General features: G+C 41.7%; 1 protein-coding gene across 1 annotated transcript; it reads right to left on the bottom strand.

The window, feature by feature from the left end:
* Nucleotides 1-617: 617 nt before the first annotated feature.
* On the bottom strand, nucleotides 618-18093 carry TMEM273 (transmembrane protein 273). Its single transcript, XM_053983800.1, has 6 exons — nucleotides 18000-18093; nucleotides 13561-13611; nucleotides 12770-12880; nucleotides 12238-12262; nucleotides 3558-3584; nucleotides 618-2780 (listed from the first exon to the last, which is right to left on the bottom strand). Exons 1-6 carry the CDS (start codon nucleotides 18091-18093, stop codon nucleotides 2777-2779), a joined length of 312 nt encoding a protein of 103 aa, XP_053839775.1. The 3' UTR covers nucleotides 618-2776.
* Between the last annotated feature and the right edge of the window lie 639 nt (nucleotides 18094-18732).

Raw genomic sequence — 18732 nt, 5'->3', positions numbered from 1 at the left:
AGCTAACAGTGTCTTTTGTTCAGTCTTTTGACTGAATGCCTCCCAGATGTTCCTTTTTCATCTAGTTTTCCTTCACTGATTATTTCCAAGCACTGCTGTGCAGTTTGGCCTGAATTTAGGAACTGCTGATGCTCCAAGTGGTGCTGGTAAAGCTGCTTGTAGGAAATGGCAAAATAGCAACTCCCTGAGATGGCAAAAGACTGCAGCCCCATGTAAGTCTGCCCAAACCTCTCAGTGACAGCAGAAGCAGTAGCACTGAGGGTCCCTTGTGTCCAGCTGTCTTGTCTCAGTATTGCTCGTCCTTCTCCCATTCCCAGGGAGCCAAGGCACACACCAAAAGGTTTTGAGAAATCATAATCTATTCACTACCCCAGCACATTTGCCTGATCAAGATTACCAACCTTAATTCTCCAGGCCTTTCTCCTCTACTGCTTGTAGCTTAGCATTTCTTGTTTATTTTCATCTTTATTTCCCATAGTGTACTGAAATGATGCCTACTGAAACATTTGTTCACACAAATAAGGGAAGGTGATAGCTTTCCTCCCTGACCACATGCTCTCTCTTCTGTTCCAAGTCTTAATTAAAATTATACTGCAGGAAGCAAATCAATTAACAGATACCTTACAAGATGCTTTATTCACTTACACATGTACACAAAATTACTTACAAGTATCACATTACTGCTTTAGTTTATCTGTTAGCAAATGCTGCTAATGAACTGCAGTGTTACTGAAATGGGTAACAGACGCCTAGGAAACCAGGGAAAGTATTCCAATATATCATTCTTCTGTCAAAATAAATTTTACATTTTGTTGTTCAAAATGTGTGGGAAAATTACTATCCAGTTTCCTTTGCACATTTGACAAATGACCTGCTTTGTGAAAGTCAAAAAATACCTATATTGAGATCCCTTTAGTTAGTCACAAGTAGTACAGTAGCTTATTCTTTATAAAAACAAAATTCTGATATATCTGTTCTTATGTTCTAACAGCATGTTTCCTCTAAGTCCCTGACCCAGCACATCAGCTCTGCCTGATCTGAAAGTTGATTACTGGACAGGAGGCCCTTATCTCCATGACTTTTGAGTGATATTTCTTAATAACACTCAGAATTTCTAGGTTGGACTTCAGTCTCACAACTGCGCTTTTTTTTTTTTTTTAAGTTGGATTAAATCTCTTATATTAGTGGAGAGCTGGAAAGAACTTTATTATTTTTATTATGATCTGCCACACTGAAAGCAGAAGCAGGTATAAAACTGAACTTTAAGAATGTATGTAAAGTGAGGGATTTAAAAAAGCCCATATGTCTATAGACATTGGCTTGAGCTAAAAGGTTATGAAGATCCTATTTATTTACAGGTTGGAGTCTTTGGATCTGGATAATGGTAAGTTGCAATAAAATAGTGTAACATCCAGTTTGGAGTCATCCTGTAATGCTACAACATACAGCTCTGCCTGTGAAATACTGGGATATTACTTAACTCAGTTGGGCATGCCATCTACCTGAGGCCCCCAAGCCTTGAAGTTCTGCTGGGTTTCCTGAGAGAAGCTGTAGGAATAGCAGAGGATGCTGGCCAAGAGTTCCCAAAGTTCTCACAGTTGACAGTGGCTGCCCTGTCTTCACAAGGTGAAAGAAAAGCCTCGGTTGAAATACAAAAATCTCCCTGTTTTCTTGCACCCTGTGATGACAATATGTTATATACAGCATTCTTGAAAGAAGAGGATTAAACAGAATAGAATCCACAGCATTGTTTTCTGAACCAAAACCAAAGCCACCGACTCAAAGCTTTGTTAAAAGTTGGAAAGTGTTTACAGAATAACTTGGGTTTAAATTATTTTAAATTATTTAAACTACTCTAAATGTTCTGAAACAAATCTTTAACTTTTCTTCTCATCATTCCCACTGTAAGAAACTTATAATTGGAGCCAGGCAAAGCAATTTTGATATAATCAAGTCCAACAGAACATATAAGGCTAGAACAAGAATGAAGGTGCTGGGAAACTGAAATTATTCACAAATTCTGATTGAACTTAGTGCATTGTTTTATACTAAAGAAATAGGGATAGGGAAATCCTGGAAATAACAGATTAGTTTGTTTGTACAGTGTTGACATGAAGTGTCAACAGAACATGAAAAACATTATTTCAAAAAGGAATTTTTAATTTTAAATGGCCATAATTAATTTTAAATTGAATCATCACTAACACCTACAAAATACATCAGTTCTAGATCTAAAAAAGATAAAACTTTAAATTAATGAAATATTTTCTTACCCAAAACATGTATTTCCTGAAATAAATTTTAAGCCTTGTTTTGTTCTAACCTCAAATGAATGATTTTCCAAGTTGCTGAAATAATTATTTACTTCTCTTGAAACATGTCTGTAACCATGAATTCTGCTGCTGAATTATATTGCCACCTTTCTGATTACCTGATATTTAACTGACTTTAGAAATCAATCATATATTTATCACAGAATAAAGAGGATCTATTAGTGAACAGAGCCCATCTATTTTATTTTCCTCACACATCTCCTTCACAGACATGCTGAGGGGGATTGCAGGCCTTTTGGGTGCAGGTTATTGAAGTTAGCTGCACTATAAGCTCTTCCTGTAAACAATCAATCAGCCTTTCAACTAAAGAACAGAGAAAAGGATTGGTATTGGTAAGATTCCTGCCTGTGCACAAGAGACTTCTATTGATCCTCAGACCAGGTAACTGTTGATTGCAAAAGGGTTATTGATCTCTTGTACTTGGGTTTCTTATTGCATTGCTGTCATCTGTGAGAAGAAAGAAAAACCACGGGTTAACAATAACTCTCTGGCTTTGGTTTTACATGGATTATCTCAGGTAAAACATCATTGTTGAAGTTGAGCTGGGAGATACTCAGATAAAAATCACAGGAATTCTAGAAAATTATTAATGGAGGTGCTGGAGTTACATTCATGAAGTTCCTTTCACTTACCTATCTTTTACTAGATGTCTCTTTGTACCTTTGGAGGCATTTGTTTATCCTAAGTGAATTAATAGAACAAATGCATGCTTGAGGCTGTTGTGGTGACATCCAGATGCCCTTGTCACTGCCAGGTAGGAATCCACTAGCAGCAAGCCATGCATTTTCAGGCAGCATCCCAGGGCTCCCTGTATTGCAGACCCTGGACTATTGTCATTTGGGGTGCTTCCCACTGTTGCCTTGCCACAGAGTGGGGAGCAGCTCCTGGATCCCTTTTGTGGAGCATCTTCCCAGGAGTTTGTTACCTGGAGTGCCTGCTGCTGTGGGGCAGCTGCACAGGGCAGCCAGCCTTGCAGTGTGCCTGGGCCCTACACCAGGGAACTCCAGGTAAAGCACTGGGAAGCAGTGGGACAGCACAGTTCAATTACCTGCCTCAGCCCATGCAGAGTGCCCAGCAGATCCGGGCTGTCAGCAGGAGCTCAGGGTAACCCACAGCCTTTAGTGCTGTGTGACCTTTCCCTAGGTGGATGTGCCTCTACAACTTTGGGTCTGCCCACTACTGTCACTCCCTGTGCCACCAGCACTCCCCTCCCCCAGAACATACCTGTTTTGGCTTGATCCTGTGTTTGACCTGCAAAGTGTAAAGAGTGAGCGATTAATTGTGACTTTCAAAGCCATAACCAAAGGTGAGAATTCAAATGACTATCACATTAGAGTTGCAGAAATGCGGGAGCTTTTTTATCTTTTCTTCACTGCTCTAAATTTTTTATTCAGTTTTGCTCCATCTAGTGTCAGTGTTTGGGAACACGATCTTGTCTTGCAGCCCTCAACTTGTTTATATTAAATCTCACAACTCCACAGGGAAATGAACTTCATCGTAGTCCCATTCCAGCAATACTACTTCAGCATTTTCTGGTGTCTTTGCTAAAGAAAACTGTCACAGGAGATTTGGTGGGCAGGGACAATCCATGCTTCACATAATTTGCCTCAGCCTTTTTGCCTTCTCGGAGAGAAATTTTGTCACTCGTGTCTTTTAGAATGCTCTGCCAAATTCTGTTCATGTGGAATTCACTGCCCTGTTAGTGTCTGTAAGATTTTGATTCTCATCCTTCCAGTCTGACCTGGGCATACAGTCCATGGGAGACCATATGGTGAGACACAGGCTGGAATCAGAGACATTTTTTCTGTTCTGCTGCTTTTCCTCCCTTATCTCTTTCTCTGGTTTGGATCTGGGGTGAGTCAGCACAGCTCTGTAAGGAGCAGTGCCTGCACTGCCCTGCAGCACAGTCACAGCTAAGTTCCCATTCTGCCTGCTTTGCCCAGCCCTTGGGAGCTTCCAGGGCAGCCAGATAAAGTGTCTGCTGCTGGAATGCAAGGACAAAAGCTCATCTCTACCTGCCTGCTTTGCCTGGTGACCACACTGGAGGTACCTGGCGCTTGTCTCAGCCCTCCTTTGCCTGTGCTAGTCTGGCACTTTGCACACACAAGGAATTTCTTTTAGTGACACAGCTCTGACATTACCCAAGAGGTAACAGTTATGCAATAATATTTTTCAGCTTGTTACAGTCCGTGGCAGCTCTTTCCCAGAAAGGAGAGGCATTTCAAAACATAACCAGGGACCTGATATAGGCTGTGCTTATGAACTTGTCAAAAATTTCTTCACAAAAAATAACAGCCTGGGAAATGCTACACAAATTTTTGTCTGAATCTATAGCCAACTTTAAAAATACAATATTTTTCCCACTTCTAATAACATATTAATACAGAATAGGCCAGTGCAAAGTGATATGGGCTAACTGAGGTGAATCAGCAGTTGGATAAGGTTCTCCTGCCTGTGTCACAGGAGAAGAAGCTGGCAGGGAACTGCTAGGAAGGGCAGTTCTAAGTGATTGCCTAAGAGGTCTAATCCTAACTCTATTCTCTGCATGTATAAAGAGAAAAGAAGAGATTGGTTGGGAGGCCAATGCTCTTCTCCACATAGTCCAATGCAGTCAGTAAGTTACTCAGAGATAGTGGCTGTCTTGCTGATGCTCTCAGGCAATCTTCCCATTTTTGACAATGCCAGTTCCTGCAAGACAGGACGTCCAGCCTTCCCTGGCATCTCAGTTGTAATATTTTAGGACTTCCCTTGTGCCAGACGTCCTTGAACAGCCTGCTACCTCTAAAGATTATTTTCATGTTCTACCACATTGATTTTTGGCAGGGCCAGTTCCCTGAGAGAGTAGAGAAGGGTGTTGCCTGAGCAGAACATAACAGCTGTGCTGGGAAGGGAGAAGTGAAGCAAGCCTTTCTCTAGACATGGGACATCCTTTGCTCCTGTGCTTTGCTCTCCTCCAGGGAGTCATGGAAGCCTATTCACAAACACTTTAAAATGTCCATTTCTGCCTACAGGGTTAGTTACTCTTCTTATCCCCAGCTTCCACCTCTCCTGTGCCAGCACAAGCATTTCAGTATCTGCATAGTAAATAAGACTTGGGAGTCAGCCAGGTGCTGTTTTAATGCACACACTGAAACACACACAAAAACCTAACAACTTTTCAGGCAGTGTTTTTCCTTTAGAAGACCATGCAAATTTTCCATTGACTCTGTGACCTTCTGCAAAGTGACCTTTAAACCCCATTTAAATCCATATGGAAAGCCTTTAAGCCCATAACTTCTGTGAACTGCTGTGAAGTACACCACAGATCCCCAAGCACTTGCAGCAAAAGTCAGCATCACTTTGTGGTACTCATTGATTTCTTTCAGCTTGCTATTTGTTCTCTGACACCAGGCTGTAAAGTACACATGGAATATGGAGAGTGGATGATTATAAGCAACAATCAGGAGAAAAACAAACAGCTGTGCTGATACTTAGTACAGGTTGTTCAAGGCAGAACTCTTGGACAGTAAGAGATCAGGGAACTGAAATAAAATGTTGCAATAGACTGTACACACTTAAAAAAGGATCTGTAAATAATCTTATTTTCTGAGATGGCACTGACAAAAGTTCCTAGGATCTGAATTCAGTGATTCTTTTTTCGTAAGTCTAGTGTGAACTTGTGTGCAGAAATTAAATGTGGTACACGAAAACCTGTGAGTTGGAGTATGCAGGAGCTCTAATTCGATGCTGTTCTTGTCTGACTAACACCTGCGGCACTCTCAAGTCTCTTGCGTCAAGAGGCCTTGGTTTGTGTTGGTTTTAAGCTGTCCTTTAGCTATCATAGCAGCTTTCATTCCTAGCTAATCCCATGTTGTCACTTCTCTGACAAGCCCTAGGCAACACAAAGCTACTCAGTTTGTTTGGCAGACTGGTGCTGCCAGGGAGCAGGAGGCTCTTTGCTCAGTGGCATCTAATACTTGAGTTACCCTGGGTGCCTGCTGACAGGGGTGAAGAGGGTACTCTTCCAGAAATATTTCACCTTTTTTTTTTGTATCCAGACTTGCAGCAGCTCTAGGGAAGGGTAGAATTACTCGTTCAGTGCTGGAATCATTTGCACCAGCAAGTTTGCCAGCAGTGACCATGACGGCTGCGGGAGGAATTGCCTCTGACAGGTGTCTGAATATTACCAGGAAAGCATTCTCCTGACTCGGCAGGTTTGGCACCAACTCTTACAATCAGATTATTTAGAGCTATTCAAGACTAGCCCCAAACAGTTGTGCAGAGGGGTAGGAAGGAGTAAGGATTCTTCCCTGTTCGGCAGCTGTGAAAAGGTCAACCACAAAGGCAGTCCCCAGATCCAAGAGGAGAACAGGCGCCCTGGGCCAGGTGCCCCCCCAGGGAATGTGGAGGGTGGCCAGGGGAGCAAAAAATAGCCAGAAGTGTGGCTCTGCCCATCAGGCTCATAGCTGGCATCAGTGATGTATTCTGTATCATTGAAATGTGTTTAATGAATTAATTTCACCCTAGAAGTTTGTGCGATATGTATGTGTGTAGTGTGTATATATATATATATATATATATATATATATATATATATATATATATATACTGTCTTTCAGGGGCTGTGTCTGTATTCCCTCAATCCAGGAATGGTGCTAAGGGAGCTGAGAGCCTACAGAGTGTGTCTTACTGCTGCTTTTTAAAGCCTGCTGTCCCAAGCATAGTGCAAAGCTTAATGTCCTTGATTTTGAAGTGTGTGATAAAAAGATTAATTTCATTTTATGGAAAGGGTAACCTGAGCCAGGGACTTGTCCAAGGTTATTCAGAAGAACAAGTTCAGCTAGACAGGGAAGTACCAGAAGTAGGAAGAAAAGACAGTTTATTACTCTAGTCACTGGTGACTATTGTCTCGACACAGAATGGATATTGACATTTTGTTTATGCAAATGTATATTACAAGGAATTGAGACAGCCATTTCTGCTGAGATTATTTGCCAGTTTTTTAACATTTGCACTCACATGGAGTTGTTTAGATCATCTCTACTCGTCCTTAAATTTATTTGCAATAGCATGCATTATTATGGCATTTGTGAAGCTTTAAATATTTTCCATTAAACTCAATTCCCAGGATGGATGCTGAGGAAACCTAAAGCAGTGAATACAGCCTTCAGCCTATCAACCACTCACTACTCCCTACAGTGCTGAGAGAAGAATTGGGCCTGTTCTGTGTATCAACAGGGCCACACTTGTCTTGTGCAGGTGGTATCTACTCAGTGAAGTGCAAATGCACTTCTGCCTAAGAGGACTGGAGCCCTCCAAGCTGTCTCCCACTCCCATCCTCGTGACAGTTCTTCACTACTGGTTTTAGGCCATGGTGGCAATGTGAAGAGAGGCTCTGTAGTCAAAACAGATCTCACAGGAATAATTAGTGACTGATTTTGCAAAGCTTATTTGGATCATTGGAGAGGTTAAGTGTCATTGCTCACTCTGTTTTTCCTTCTATGTAAACCACTGACAATTTCTGAAAACTTTGTTGATGTGATGATTGAACTGTACAAAGAATATCCTACTTGTCAGAATGAAAGACCTTGTGAAGATCTGCTTGGGAAACCAAGAGTGGCAAGTGAAAGAACAGCTTAGGGCATCACTGAGGGATGTTAAGAGAATCCATTCACACAGAGGTGTCAAAGATTCTGCTGCATCTACATGACTGGTCTGCTACAGATCCAAGAAGATCAAACTGACTGCATGGTTCAAAATATTCCTGGGACAGGAAAAGAAAAAATAGGCTTGTTTTAGGAGAGTAAGGATAGATGCAGGCAATTTGCTGCTGGGCTGTGGGCTGAACTTACAGTGTTACCTGTGAATAGCTGGCACAGTATCTGAGGGGCTGCAATGCATTTCAGTGCCCAGCATCCTGGGAAACCTGTGCTGTGTATATTGACCCTTTCCCCTTGGGCACCACTCTTTCAGTGACACTCTCAGACAAGTCTAAAGTCTCTTTTTTTCAATTTGTATTTATTAGGGATTTTGGTTTGTAAATTTAGGGACCATTTTCCAAAGGACTCCCACATGTGGCTTTTTCAAGTACCCACTCTAGCATCAAACCTAGATCTCCAGTTAAGTTTATTTGCGAGCTCAGACTCCAGTGACTGGACAGACTGTGTCTCTCATTTGCAGGTGACGGGACTCACGTCTGTGTTTTTGGCTTCCTGTTTGTTAAACGATGTGTTCTGCAATTCAGTGTTGTAGACCAAGTTTGGATCAGAAAGAACTCTTCTCATCTCCAAAACAAGATCTTTGTCTTTCTATCTGACTTTAAACCTGTTTGAAGGATATGATATTTTTAGATCAAATCTTGTTCACTGTCCCTGCCTGTCAGGCTACAGACCTGAACATGACAAAATGCTAAGAAAAAGACTCCTGGTTCAGATGTTTAGGCTGCCACAGTTCTGATAGTTGGAAGAAACTGCAGCACAGCACTGAAACCTGCACGTGATTGCCCAAACCTAGTCTTTTCCATGCCATCAATCTGTGATGTTTATATTTTCAAAGTGGATGATTTCACCTCCTATGCAATGTGTGGCACTGTTTTTAGTGATTATTTAGAACATATTAGAGGCTTTCAAAGTGCAGTAACATTCCAAGACCTGCTCCATTCACCTAAAGAATGCTACAATTCTCAAAAGTATCCTGTGTTTCTCAAGCACAGTCTAGCAAAGGAGAGAGAAGTTGGTCCTTTAAAAGTCAGGAAGGAAAATATATGAGAATATTTAGATGAGGCTTCGGATAGGAAAAGAAAATCACCAATATGCTTGGCAAGCACCTCCCACGCTCCTCCTCTCTTCCATAAAACATCAGAAGAACTTGTGTATTGCATTTAGAACCTGATTTTCTACTGAATGATTTACATGGAGTCCTGTAGAATCCAGTAAAAGGCATGGGGAATTTTGTGTGTGCTGTTGCCCAGGATGTTTTGACCACAGATTCATTTGTGGCAGGTTTAAAATATGTACCTTTTCTTTTTTAGTAAACATTCTCTGTCTCTCCACCCTTCTCCTTGTCTCTGTATGTCTCTTTCTTTGTCTCCTGTCAAAATAAATCTGGCTGACATGCACTGTAGTTAACTCAAAATATTGCCAGCATTAAATGTGCCCAGACATTTTTATGAATACATTAAACTTGCATGAAATTTTTAGGCATTATAATTTACCAAGCTTACACCAAGACGGCATTTGATACTGACATGAGCTATTAATTAAAAAAGAGGATGTTAAATAATTGTCAGTTGACATATAAATTGCTGTTTTGTTGGCTGACAGAATCTTGCCTCAAGCCTTTTTCTTCTCAAGTGTTAGTAAATATCCCATTGAGTTTAAGGGCAACCCATCCTGAATTGATTGTTTAAATCTTAATGTTATGTACCTGACTAGATAAAGTGGTAAATTCTGTTAATTATTTCACAATGAGCTGTCAGTGTCACGTAGGTATCAAAACACTTGTGTTTTAAGTATTTTGGAAATTATCAAGGTGGATGCATCTGAATACTTCCTGATTTTAGTGAAAATCTGTTCTTGGAAGGGGTCATTTAAGTTCAGTACCAGCTAATTGGGGTTCTGCCACAGAGGATGATTATCTGCATCAAGACCTTCAGCTGGTACAAGGCTGAGCAACTCCATTGGCTGTGGAAGTGCAGTGCTGGGTGATACCCACTTGGAGTATTTCCCAGCTAGGGAAATACTGAGTGGCTGGTGGCATTTGTAGGAGTAATGATGTAAAATTTAAAACAAAATTTGGCTGAAGGTGAATTTGGTTGAGTGTTCTATCAGTTGGATTAAGTATTTTTTTCCTAAACAAGCATTAATAATCATCCCTGGTCAAGCAGAAAATGAAGCTGTTTGCAGAAGATTTGCCAGTTCTCCTCTCCAGTCCTAAAGGGATGGTGTCTCTTAACACCATCATGAAGCTTTCAGGTTGCCTTTCCCTGAGGGATTCAGGATGGCTGTATGGTTGGTTGGAATAAATCAGGTGATTTCAGACAATGGACTTCACTTTATCAGAGGGTTTTCTAGGACTAGCCACTGGTCTAAAAATTCCATGAAATAGAATTTCCTAGGGAACTGAGGCAAGTAGGTAAAATCAACTTAGACCTAATTATCATATGTGTCTCTGATGACCTAAATAAATCCTACTAAGTATTAGTTTATTAGGGGCATTTGAAAATATTTATATGGCTCTGGTAGTATTTTTACTGTCAGAGGTTTCCTCAAAACCAGTAGAAGGTTATTCTGTTTCCACAGATTATTACCAGCATTATAGAATCCCTTAGTGACCTACCAGAGAGTAATAATACATAGATGCCATGAAGTGAATGAGAACAAAGATTTGCTAGTAAGTTACTGATTATCACAGCAGAATTGAAAAGTACACTGATTAAGAAGTGACAGTGGATTTCTAAGTTTCTTTTCTACTCAGCCATAAAAGTGTCATCTTTAACATAAATAGTTTTGCCCCAAAATATTGTGGAATTAAGAGTTTCTCTCACTGGTCAGTGTCAGTGGCTCTAAGGCAAAATATTTCTGTATTGTGTCACACTTCCAGCCTTAAGATCAGAATTTTGTCATGAAACTGGAAATTTCACTCTAGACTTCAGCAAATACCTGCAGACTGGGTAAGGAAACATCAATGAGATCAATGTAAGGTCACCATTAAAGATGTTAAATTTTGCTGCCACAGCAAAGTCAGCCACTTCCCCTAGAAAGATCAGAGGATGATGTAATAAATGTTCAGTCTGTCTCTGAAGGAAAATATGACACATAATAAACAGCAAAGAGAGCTAGAGAAGTCCAGTGTGGAACAGTTCATAGATCATCCTGTCTGCATTTCACCCAGGCAGTAAATCTACCACTGCCTTCTGTGTTTCTTCTTGTCTTTGTCCCTCTCATCCCTTTATTCTCTTTTCTCTTGACTCTGGTCTCTGGCTTTTCTGTTCTGGCTCAGCTCTTTCTCGTGACTTTCCTGTTCATTATTCTGTCTACACTGTCCTGAAAGCATCATAAAGTTTACCAGGTATTCTATGTTTGTTCTTCTGACCTTATCATAGTCCTAATCAATTTCAGATTAATGCACAGAAATTGCCAGAGTCTTGTCAGAGAATAGTGTGTTACTAAAAAAGGAAATATTTTGTGCCATTTCTGAGATCACAGAGTATAGCTGTTGTCTTCCCTTGATGAGAATGCTCATTAATTGATGGTTGGGGAATTTTAGTCACTTATAAAAATGTCTCAAAGGGACACAAGTGTCCACATCTGTAGGTTACCATGAGCCAACAGACAACTTGCAGTCCAGAGTATCCGCTCCTGTACATCCCTTCCCCACTGCCTGTCCTTGGGGGAGATGCAGAGTGGCCATTGCCTCAGAAAACTGGCTCTGCTCTCCTGCTGGTGAACTGGTCAGGTGCTCAAACCCTAAAATGGCCTTACTGTTTCTGGGTAAGGGGGAGGAAGGTGAAGGGCAGAGGCATCACTCTCAGCAGGAATGATCACTGCATGACCCTGACTTATAAGAGCCCAGAGTGAAGGGAGTTTTCAGAACTGAGATACAGACACAGTAATCTTAGATGAAGCCATTTACCCAGACTTTGCTGTTATTATGCATCATACAAACAAATAAAAAAGAAGCTTCATCACAAGTGTTTCAAGATTTTCATTTTAAAAAGAATCTCAGTCTGCTAGATTTTCTTGTGTATTTCTGAAATGTTGAAAAGCAGTTAGAAGAAAATTCCTTTTCCCATACAGATTCACTAGATATCCCAGTCCTCTAGAAGCTTGCCATGTGTGCAATCATTCCAACGTGGGGAAACATCATGCATAATGAGAGAGAGAAATTAAAAGTGGCGCATAACAGAAAACACAATGACTCTTACCTTCTTTCCATTTTGCCATCTGACTCTAAAGTGAGAAGAGGAAAATGTGGTTAGTTGAGAAACAAGGAACAGAGTGGTGATAGGCCTCCACAGAATTTGTGATGAGGCAACCAGGAGTATATAGTTACAGCTGGTAAAGATCCAGCCATCCTTTGAGGCAAAACTCTTTGATATTAGTTGTGTCATGCAACTTTCCTAAAGACCTTCTTGATTCTTCCAGCTGGAATATCTCATGACAATTTTCTCAGAGCTGTGTCTTAGCTAACACTTTGTCTGGTTTGAGTTTGGTTGTAGCATATCCCCCAGGTATCATGAGAAACAACTTTGAGGCTAAAGAATAGACTTGGTTATAGTGAAATGTGAATCTGCAGTTCCAGGCAGTCCAGCAATTGAGACTCTTAAAATAGCTCTTCACAGGAAAACCAGAGCTGTTGTACTTACACAATTGCTAACACTGATGCTCAGATCTGCTGTATCAGAACATGAGGAAAGCTAGATTTATGGAAAAGGGATCAGGACTATTTTTTCTTACCTCCAAAGTCACTGTCAATCATTTTGGCTTTGACCATGCAGATTATTACTGCTACAAAACCGATTGCTAGAACTGCTCCCAGAGTAACTCCTATAATAACATATGTGTAATCTGCAAATATTGAAAACAGCTCAGTGAGTATACACCGTTAAATAATAAATACATTCTTTGAGTTTCAGATGTAACACATCCCTAAAAAAAATGCTGAGCCAGAGTAGGTGGCTGAGAAGAGTCTGAGTCCATTATTTAAAATCCCTGCGTACAATGAAGCCATGTGAATCTGTGGCTAAGGGGTGTGCAGGTCTAAGCTGAGTTTTAGAGCCAGGGCTTTACTTATACCCCAAAAGCAAAATCCCCCATCCACACTCCTTTGCCAATTTGCATCCTTCCAAACTGTTATTGCTGTTTCAAGGCATGCACATGCACATATCCAGCTCCCTGTCCCTTGCCCCCCTGCCTTGCCTAGCTGTTCTGCCTCTGTAAGCCTTTGCTGGGAAGAAAGGAAATTTGAAAGTGTAAACTATGTGTTGTGATTTGGCATCACTGTGTGTACATACGGGTTGTACGTCAGGCAGGGGGGTGCCTGTGTTCAGGATCTGAGTCCCATGCTCTGTCCTCATACACGTAATTTAGAGTCAGTCACATGACAGGACTCTGCACATAGGCAACTACAAACTCACAACGTTTATCTTCTACACCTAAAAAGTATACGAAGTCTTCTAAGGACATTCAGTTTTGTTATTTTGCCTCTAATTTCCTGTCTGGAAGTGAAAATCCCACCATGAACTCACCTATTTCCTCCTCTGGGCTTCCAGAAGCATGTACCTTTGCTCTCCAAAAATCTGGAATGGAAATATTTTAGCCTGTTAGGACATTGAGCAGAATGCCATTTCTGGCTTTTTCCAAGGGGATAGTTGATTCTAAGAAATCTCAGGATAGAATCCAAGGCTTCCTGCAGTAGTGAAATGTTATCAGTCAAGTTAATGACGGCATCCTAGAGATGTGGCCACACTGTGCCAGTTTTTGACCAGAAGAGAAAATACAGTTCCAAAATTTTATGTTGCCTTAGCACTGTTTCCATTCCATGGTTTTGTCACTGCAAGCCAGAGAGCTCTATACAAGAGAAGCTGCTATAAATCAAGGAAAAGATTACAGATGCACTAAAGCTAATAAAACACGCTAATAAGTGAGGATATGGCATAGCCCAACACCCCTTTTCCAATGAATCCCAATCCTGCCTGGAGTTCCAATCTTCAGAATGTGATTTACTGCTGGCAGAGAAGAGTCTTTTCCTCTTGCAAGCAAATTCTGTAGGCTGGAAACAAACCTTTCCAGAGAATTCTACACCACATTCTCTGTTCATGAAAAGGACACCTCCTGGCCCTTCCCTTCTCCATAAATCCACTGAGCCATGGTGCCTGATGCTCAGAGTATGCAGGCCCTCAGAATGGAGTGGCTTTGAAGAAAACAATTCCCACATACTTTAGCAAGAAAACAGAATCAACTTTTTTTAAAAATGAGAAAAAGGAGAGGTCGTGTTTAGTTTTAATGTTGCTTGGTTGTTACAGGAAATTGTTAAAAATGTACACTCAAATGTTTTTTAAGTGAAGGATGTTTCCACCAAGGCCTTCTCAAGTAGCTCCAAATGATGTAACTGATGTGTAGCTGCGTGAGGTGCTGGACCACAAGAAGGCTTTAAAGGCAGATATGACTCCTGCATTCTAAACCTGTGTGCTGCTCAACTCCTGCCTCCTGCACGTGCTTCAGGCACAACACCAAGTCACTGCTCTTTGGCAGGGTGACAGTACATGGGGCACCTGGAGGGGACACAGCTGCTTTGCACACAACATCATCTTTTCATTAGCATTCCCCACCATAGCACGGAATCGGGAGGGAGTATTGTCTGACTGAAACCCAAGTAGAATTTCAGTGTCCTAAATGCACTCAATTTTCCTACCACTAAGGTGTCCTACATTGTATGTCCCAGCTCCTCCCCTCCACGTTTTGTGGACAAAGAATTTTATTTTCTTGAGGTTTTGGGGTCTGTATTTTCATTTGTTGTCCAGTAAAATGAATGCTAGAAACATGACTGCTTTTAAGCTTGAAGCATAGTCCTTACATTCCAAAACAAGGCATTTTGGTATCTTTACAGAAATAATCTTATGTCTGCTTTTCAGACTGCTAAAACTCTTGAGCTGAGTGTGGGCCCTGGGGCTTCCAGGGTTATGCCAAAAAAATCTGATATACTGGGTGGCTTATAACAGATTTATTTTTATTTCCTGGTCTTAATTGCATTTCTATTCCCAAATTTTAATAAATTACAAATCAAGCTTCAAAAATCTGGAGAAGAGCTTGAGTTTAAAAAAAAAAAAATTGGGAACTATAATTCAGAGCTGAAAGTCTTTTTTTTTTTTTTTTTTTTGCCAAACTTTTCTACATAATGAAAATGTCTGGGAACTTATTTTATACAAGCAGAAATGTTTTCTCTCCAAAACCTCCATGATATTCAGAAAAGGAGTTGTAAGGGGTAGAGAATCTATGCTTATACTGGCTATACTAAATGACCAAAATCAAAGTTATAAAGATAAGGAAATTTAAAAAGAACAAAAAGCTCTAAGGCTACACAGTGGGCACAAAAAGCATAGCTTCTGTTTTTCCATATTAAAAACTAGTCTCTTTGCTCTCGCCTGTGATTTTATTTCATTATAAATTAAAAAAAAACACCTTTCTTCTATCCCCTTAATTATTCTTTGTGCTCATATGAAAAATGTTTTAAATTCAAGCATAATAAAAGTAATATTGTATTACTTTTATTATCCTAATGATCATAATCCATAGACCTTAATGTATGCTTTCTAATGGAATTAAACCAGTGACAGATTATGTGTTTTATGGCAGAAATAATATTTTACATGGAATATTTTATGTAGGTCAGTTTAATATATTGAGATTAAATTATTAGTTTCTTTTTAAAAAGAGAGGGAAATTCCTGAAAACCCACAAGACTAAAGAGAATATTTTCAATTCATACTTTCAATATGCTTTTAATTAAGGTTTAATATCATTTACTGGATGCTGCTTAAATACCGCTTGCTTTCAAAGACTGTGTTAGGTGGATTCTATTTGTTTCAGTTTTTTCTTGGGCGGAAATAGGTGGATTAAGTAATTCAAATACACGTTTTTCTGTTTGATCTTGATCTTATCTGCAATTTAGATCTTTTGGGGACGTACAAAAACCTCCCATTTGCGGAGGTTAGAAATGATGGCTTAAACTCCGCAGTGCTCTAGTCCCAGTGCTGGATTTCTGACTCTCTCTGTCGGGAGTTTAGACTAACACGTCTTGAATAAACCCCTCTGGACTTGCAGAGTATTTGCTCCTGTGTGGAAGAGCCTAGCAGACGAATTTGATACCCACGCTTGAGTGACTCGTGGATCATTTTTCAAAGAGCCTCGAAGCCAGTGGCGGTGCTCTTTGCCCTGTGCCCTGGCTCGGGCACGGTGTGCAGCTGGCACAGCGATGGGGATGTGCCCCCGGCTCTGGCAGCACCGGGAGCCTGCTGAGATACCGGGCTGCGCCTCCAGCCGCTGGGGAGCACCTTGGTGAGTGTGCTGCTGGCAGAGCCCGCAGGCCGGGTGGGCCCTGCTTACAGCTGGGGGCAGTGCGAAGAGGAACGGAGAACGCGCCGGGGAGCGGCGCTGGCTGAGCTGAGCTGAGCCGGAGCCGGGCTCCCCGCGGGGAGCTCTCCCCGCCGGCCGCAAACACTCTGTAACACAGAGTAACGCGGCCGCTGTGCTTCCCCGCGGCGAGGCAGAGCTGCTGAGCACGCGATGGACTCACCGGGCTGGGAGCCTCCAGTGTGTGATCTCGGTGTGACTCTGGGCAGACTCAGCCCTGCCCAGACATTGCTGCACACAGAGCTGAGCCGAGCGGAGAGCAGCGTGTGTGTCACACTGCTGTGCCCGGGCTCTCTGCGACACAGCTCTGCTCACGCGGTGCCTTGCCCAGAGGTCAGCTCAGCCAGGAAAATGGTGCAGAATGCAATTTGGGCCTAAAATCAGGGAGCAGGAAGAGCTCAATTTCCCCACCGGATTAGGTATTGTAAACCATTCCCAGCCCTAACCTGCAGTGATAAACAGCAATGTGTGCCTCGTCTAAGCACACAGCATTTGCCTTAGTGCCTTTGCTTGTTACCTCCTGCTTCCACGTGACTTTTTTTCCCTTCCTCCAACAACTCCTATTTCTCCTCATTGCAACAGATAATGGCTGGTCCTGTGGCATTGCAGCAGCCAGGAGCTCACTGCCATTTATAACTGAGGCAGCAAATAGGAAAGGAAGGAAATCTCTGGGAGCCCCAGAGGCAGGGTAGAACACTGCTGCAGATCTGTGGACAGCTTTGCAGAAGGTGAGGCAGGAGCCGGTATGCAGTGGATGCAAGCTGGAATAACCGGTCTGCATGTCTCAGGTGGGGCAAACTGCTCCTGTGGGATTCCCAAGGTGTAGATAGTGATTTTCTGTGAATCTCTGCATGAAGTAGGGTAGTATGGGACGAGGTAAAAGCCTCAGCTTTTGCCACCAGAGGGTGGTGCCTTCCCCCTTACCAAACGTCCAGGGATGGCAGTAGCCCATGGAACTGCTGCCAGCTCCCCCCTCCCCGTCAGACCACACTGTCCCAGTGTTCATATGACCCCTGCTGAGGCTTCCTAGCCATGAGCCCCACTTCTTCCCTGCACAACGTGGAGATGAGTAAGAATGAAGTAAGTAAGAAACAGGTTGTGAGAAAGCCCTGCTTTGGGCCAGCAGGGAGCATTAGAAGCTGCGTGAGTCAGGACCGTGAAAGTCCAGTAAGGGAGAGTCCAAAAGCAGCTTGCAGTCAGCATGCACGCAGGTCAATTTTCCCTCAAACTCTGCTGAAGTACTGTTTCCTGTACAGGGAGAAGGAAACAAAGTGCTAAACAAGGTGCTCAGCAGGTGCACATCTCATCTGCAAAGCTGCAGGCATTTAACTTCACTGTGCCTTCTGGATTGTGCACAGCTGAGCCCTTTGCACCCAGAATAGCAAATGTGAGCTAGAAAACTCAGCAAAGCGCCCCTCTGGCTCAACAAATGTTTTTTCTCCAAGAAAGTTTTACACAAGATATAGACAATTAAGCTAGGGAATAAATAATCCCATCAGGCCCAGGAATAAAAGTTCTCAGAACGAATGGAAAACAAATAAGTTAGATCACTTACCTAAGAGAAGGAATGCTGTTGGTGCTGATATCCAGCTTGTTAGTAAGGTCATTATGAAGTTGTGACAACAGAGTGGTTTCACCCGAGTGTTCATGAATCTTGCTCTTCTGCAGTGTCTGAAAAAAAAAAAGCTAAAGTAGGTCATATGATTATTGAGAAACTACAGTCACATCCTGAGTAGTTAGATTTGCAAACAGAAGTTCCCTTTTTTGGGTTTAAGCTCAATACATAAACAAATTTGAAAATGTTTTGTGGAGAAGGTGGACAGCCAACAGTCACAACCTGGTTCAACTGTTTCGCTCTCTAAGGCACCTTTAAACAGGAACAGTTATTTTTGCATATCGAAAACATCCTACCACAGTGAATTTGTTTCTGCTGAAATCTTCTAAATCCGTGGATAACCAAGTGGATTGTCTGTCTTAGAAGAAGAGTTTTCTGAGGCATTCTCTTTCAGCATTGCTAGTTTTCTTATGAATTTAACTTGAATACTATCATGTTTTCAGCAGAGCACTTACTTGAATATTTCCCTTTCATAATCAGCTTTTTCAGGAGTAGAGAAGCAGCACACTGTGGCTGCTAAACCATTGCAAGCCAGTTCCCAGACAGTAACTTCCTAGAAAAATATCTTGATGTCCCTGTCCTATTTTGCTGTGTGAAGCATTGGTACAACTGACTGAGTGTGGCAGATATCATAGAAAGTATTTGTTTCTGCTTTGACCTGTAGTGTTGGTGT

This window comes from Vidua macroura, chromosome 8, assembly GCF_024509145.1.
Source record: "Vidua macroura isolate BioBank_ID:100142 chromosome 8, ASM2450914v1, whole genome shotgun sequence".
NCBI lineage: Eukaryota > Metazoa > Chordata > Aves > Passeriformes > Viduidae > Vidua > Vidua macroura.
The sequence above is the reverse complement of the archived record's forward strand: the minus strand, read 5'-3'. Positions and strand labels throughout refer to the sequence as shown.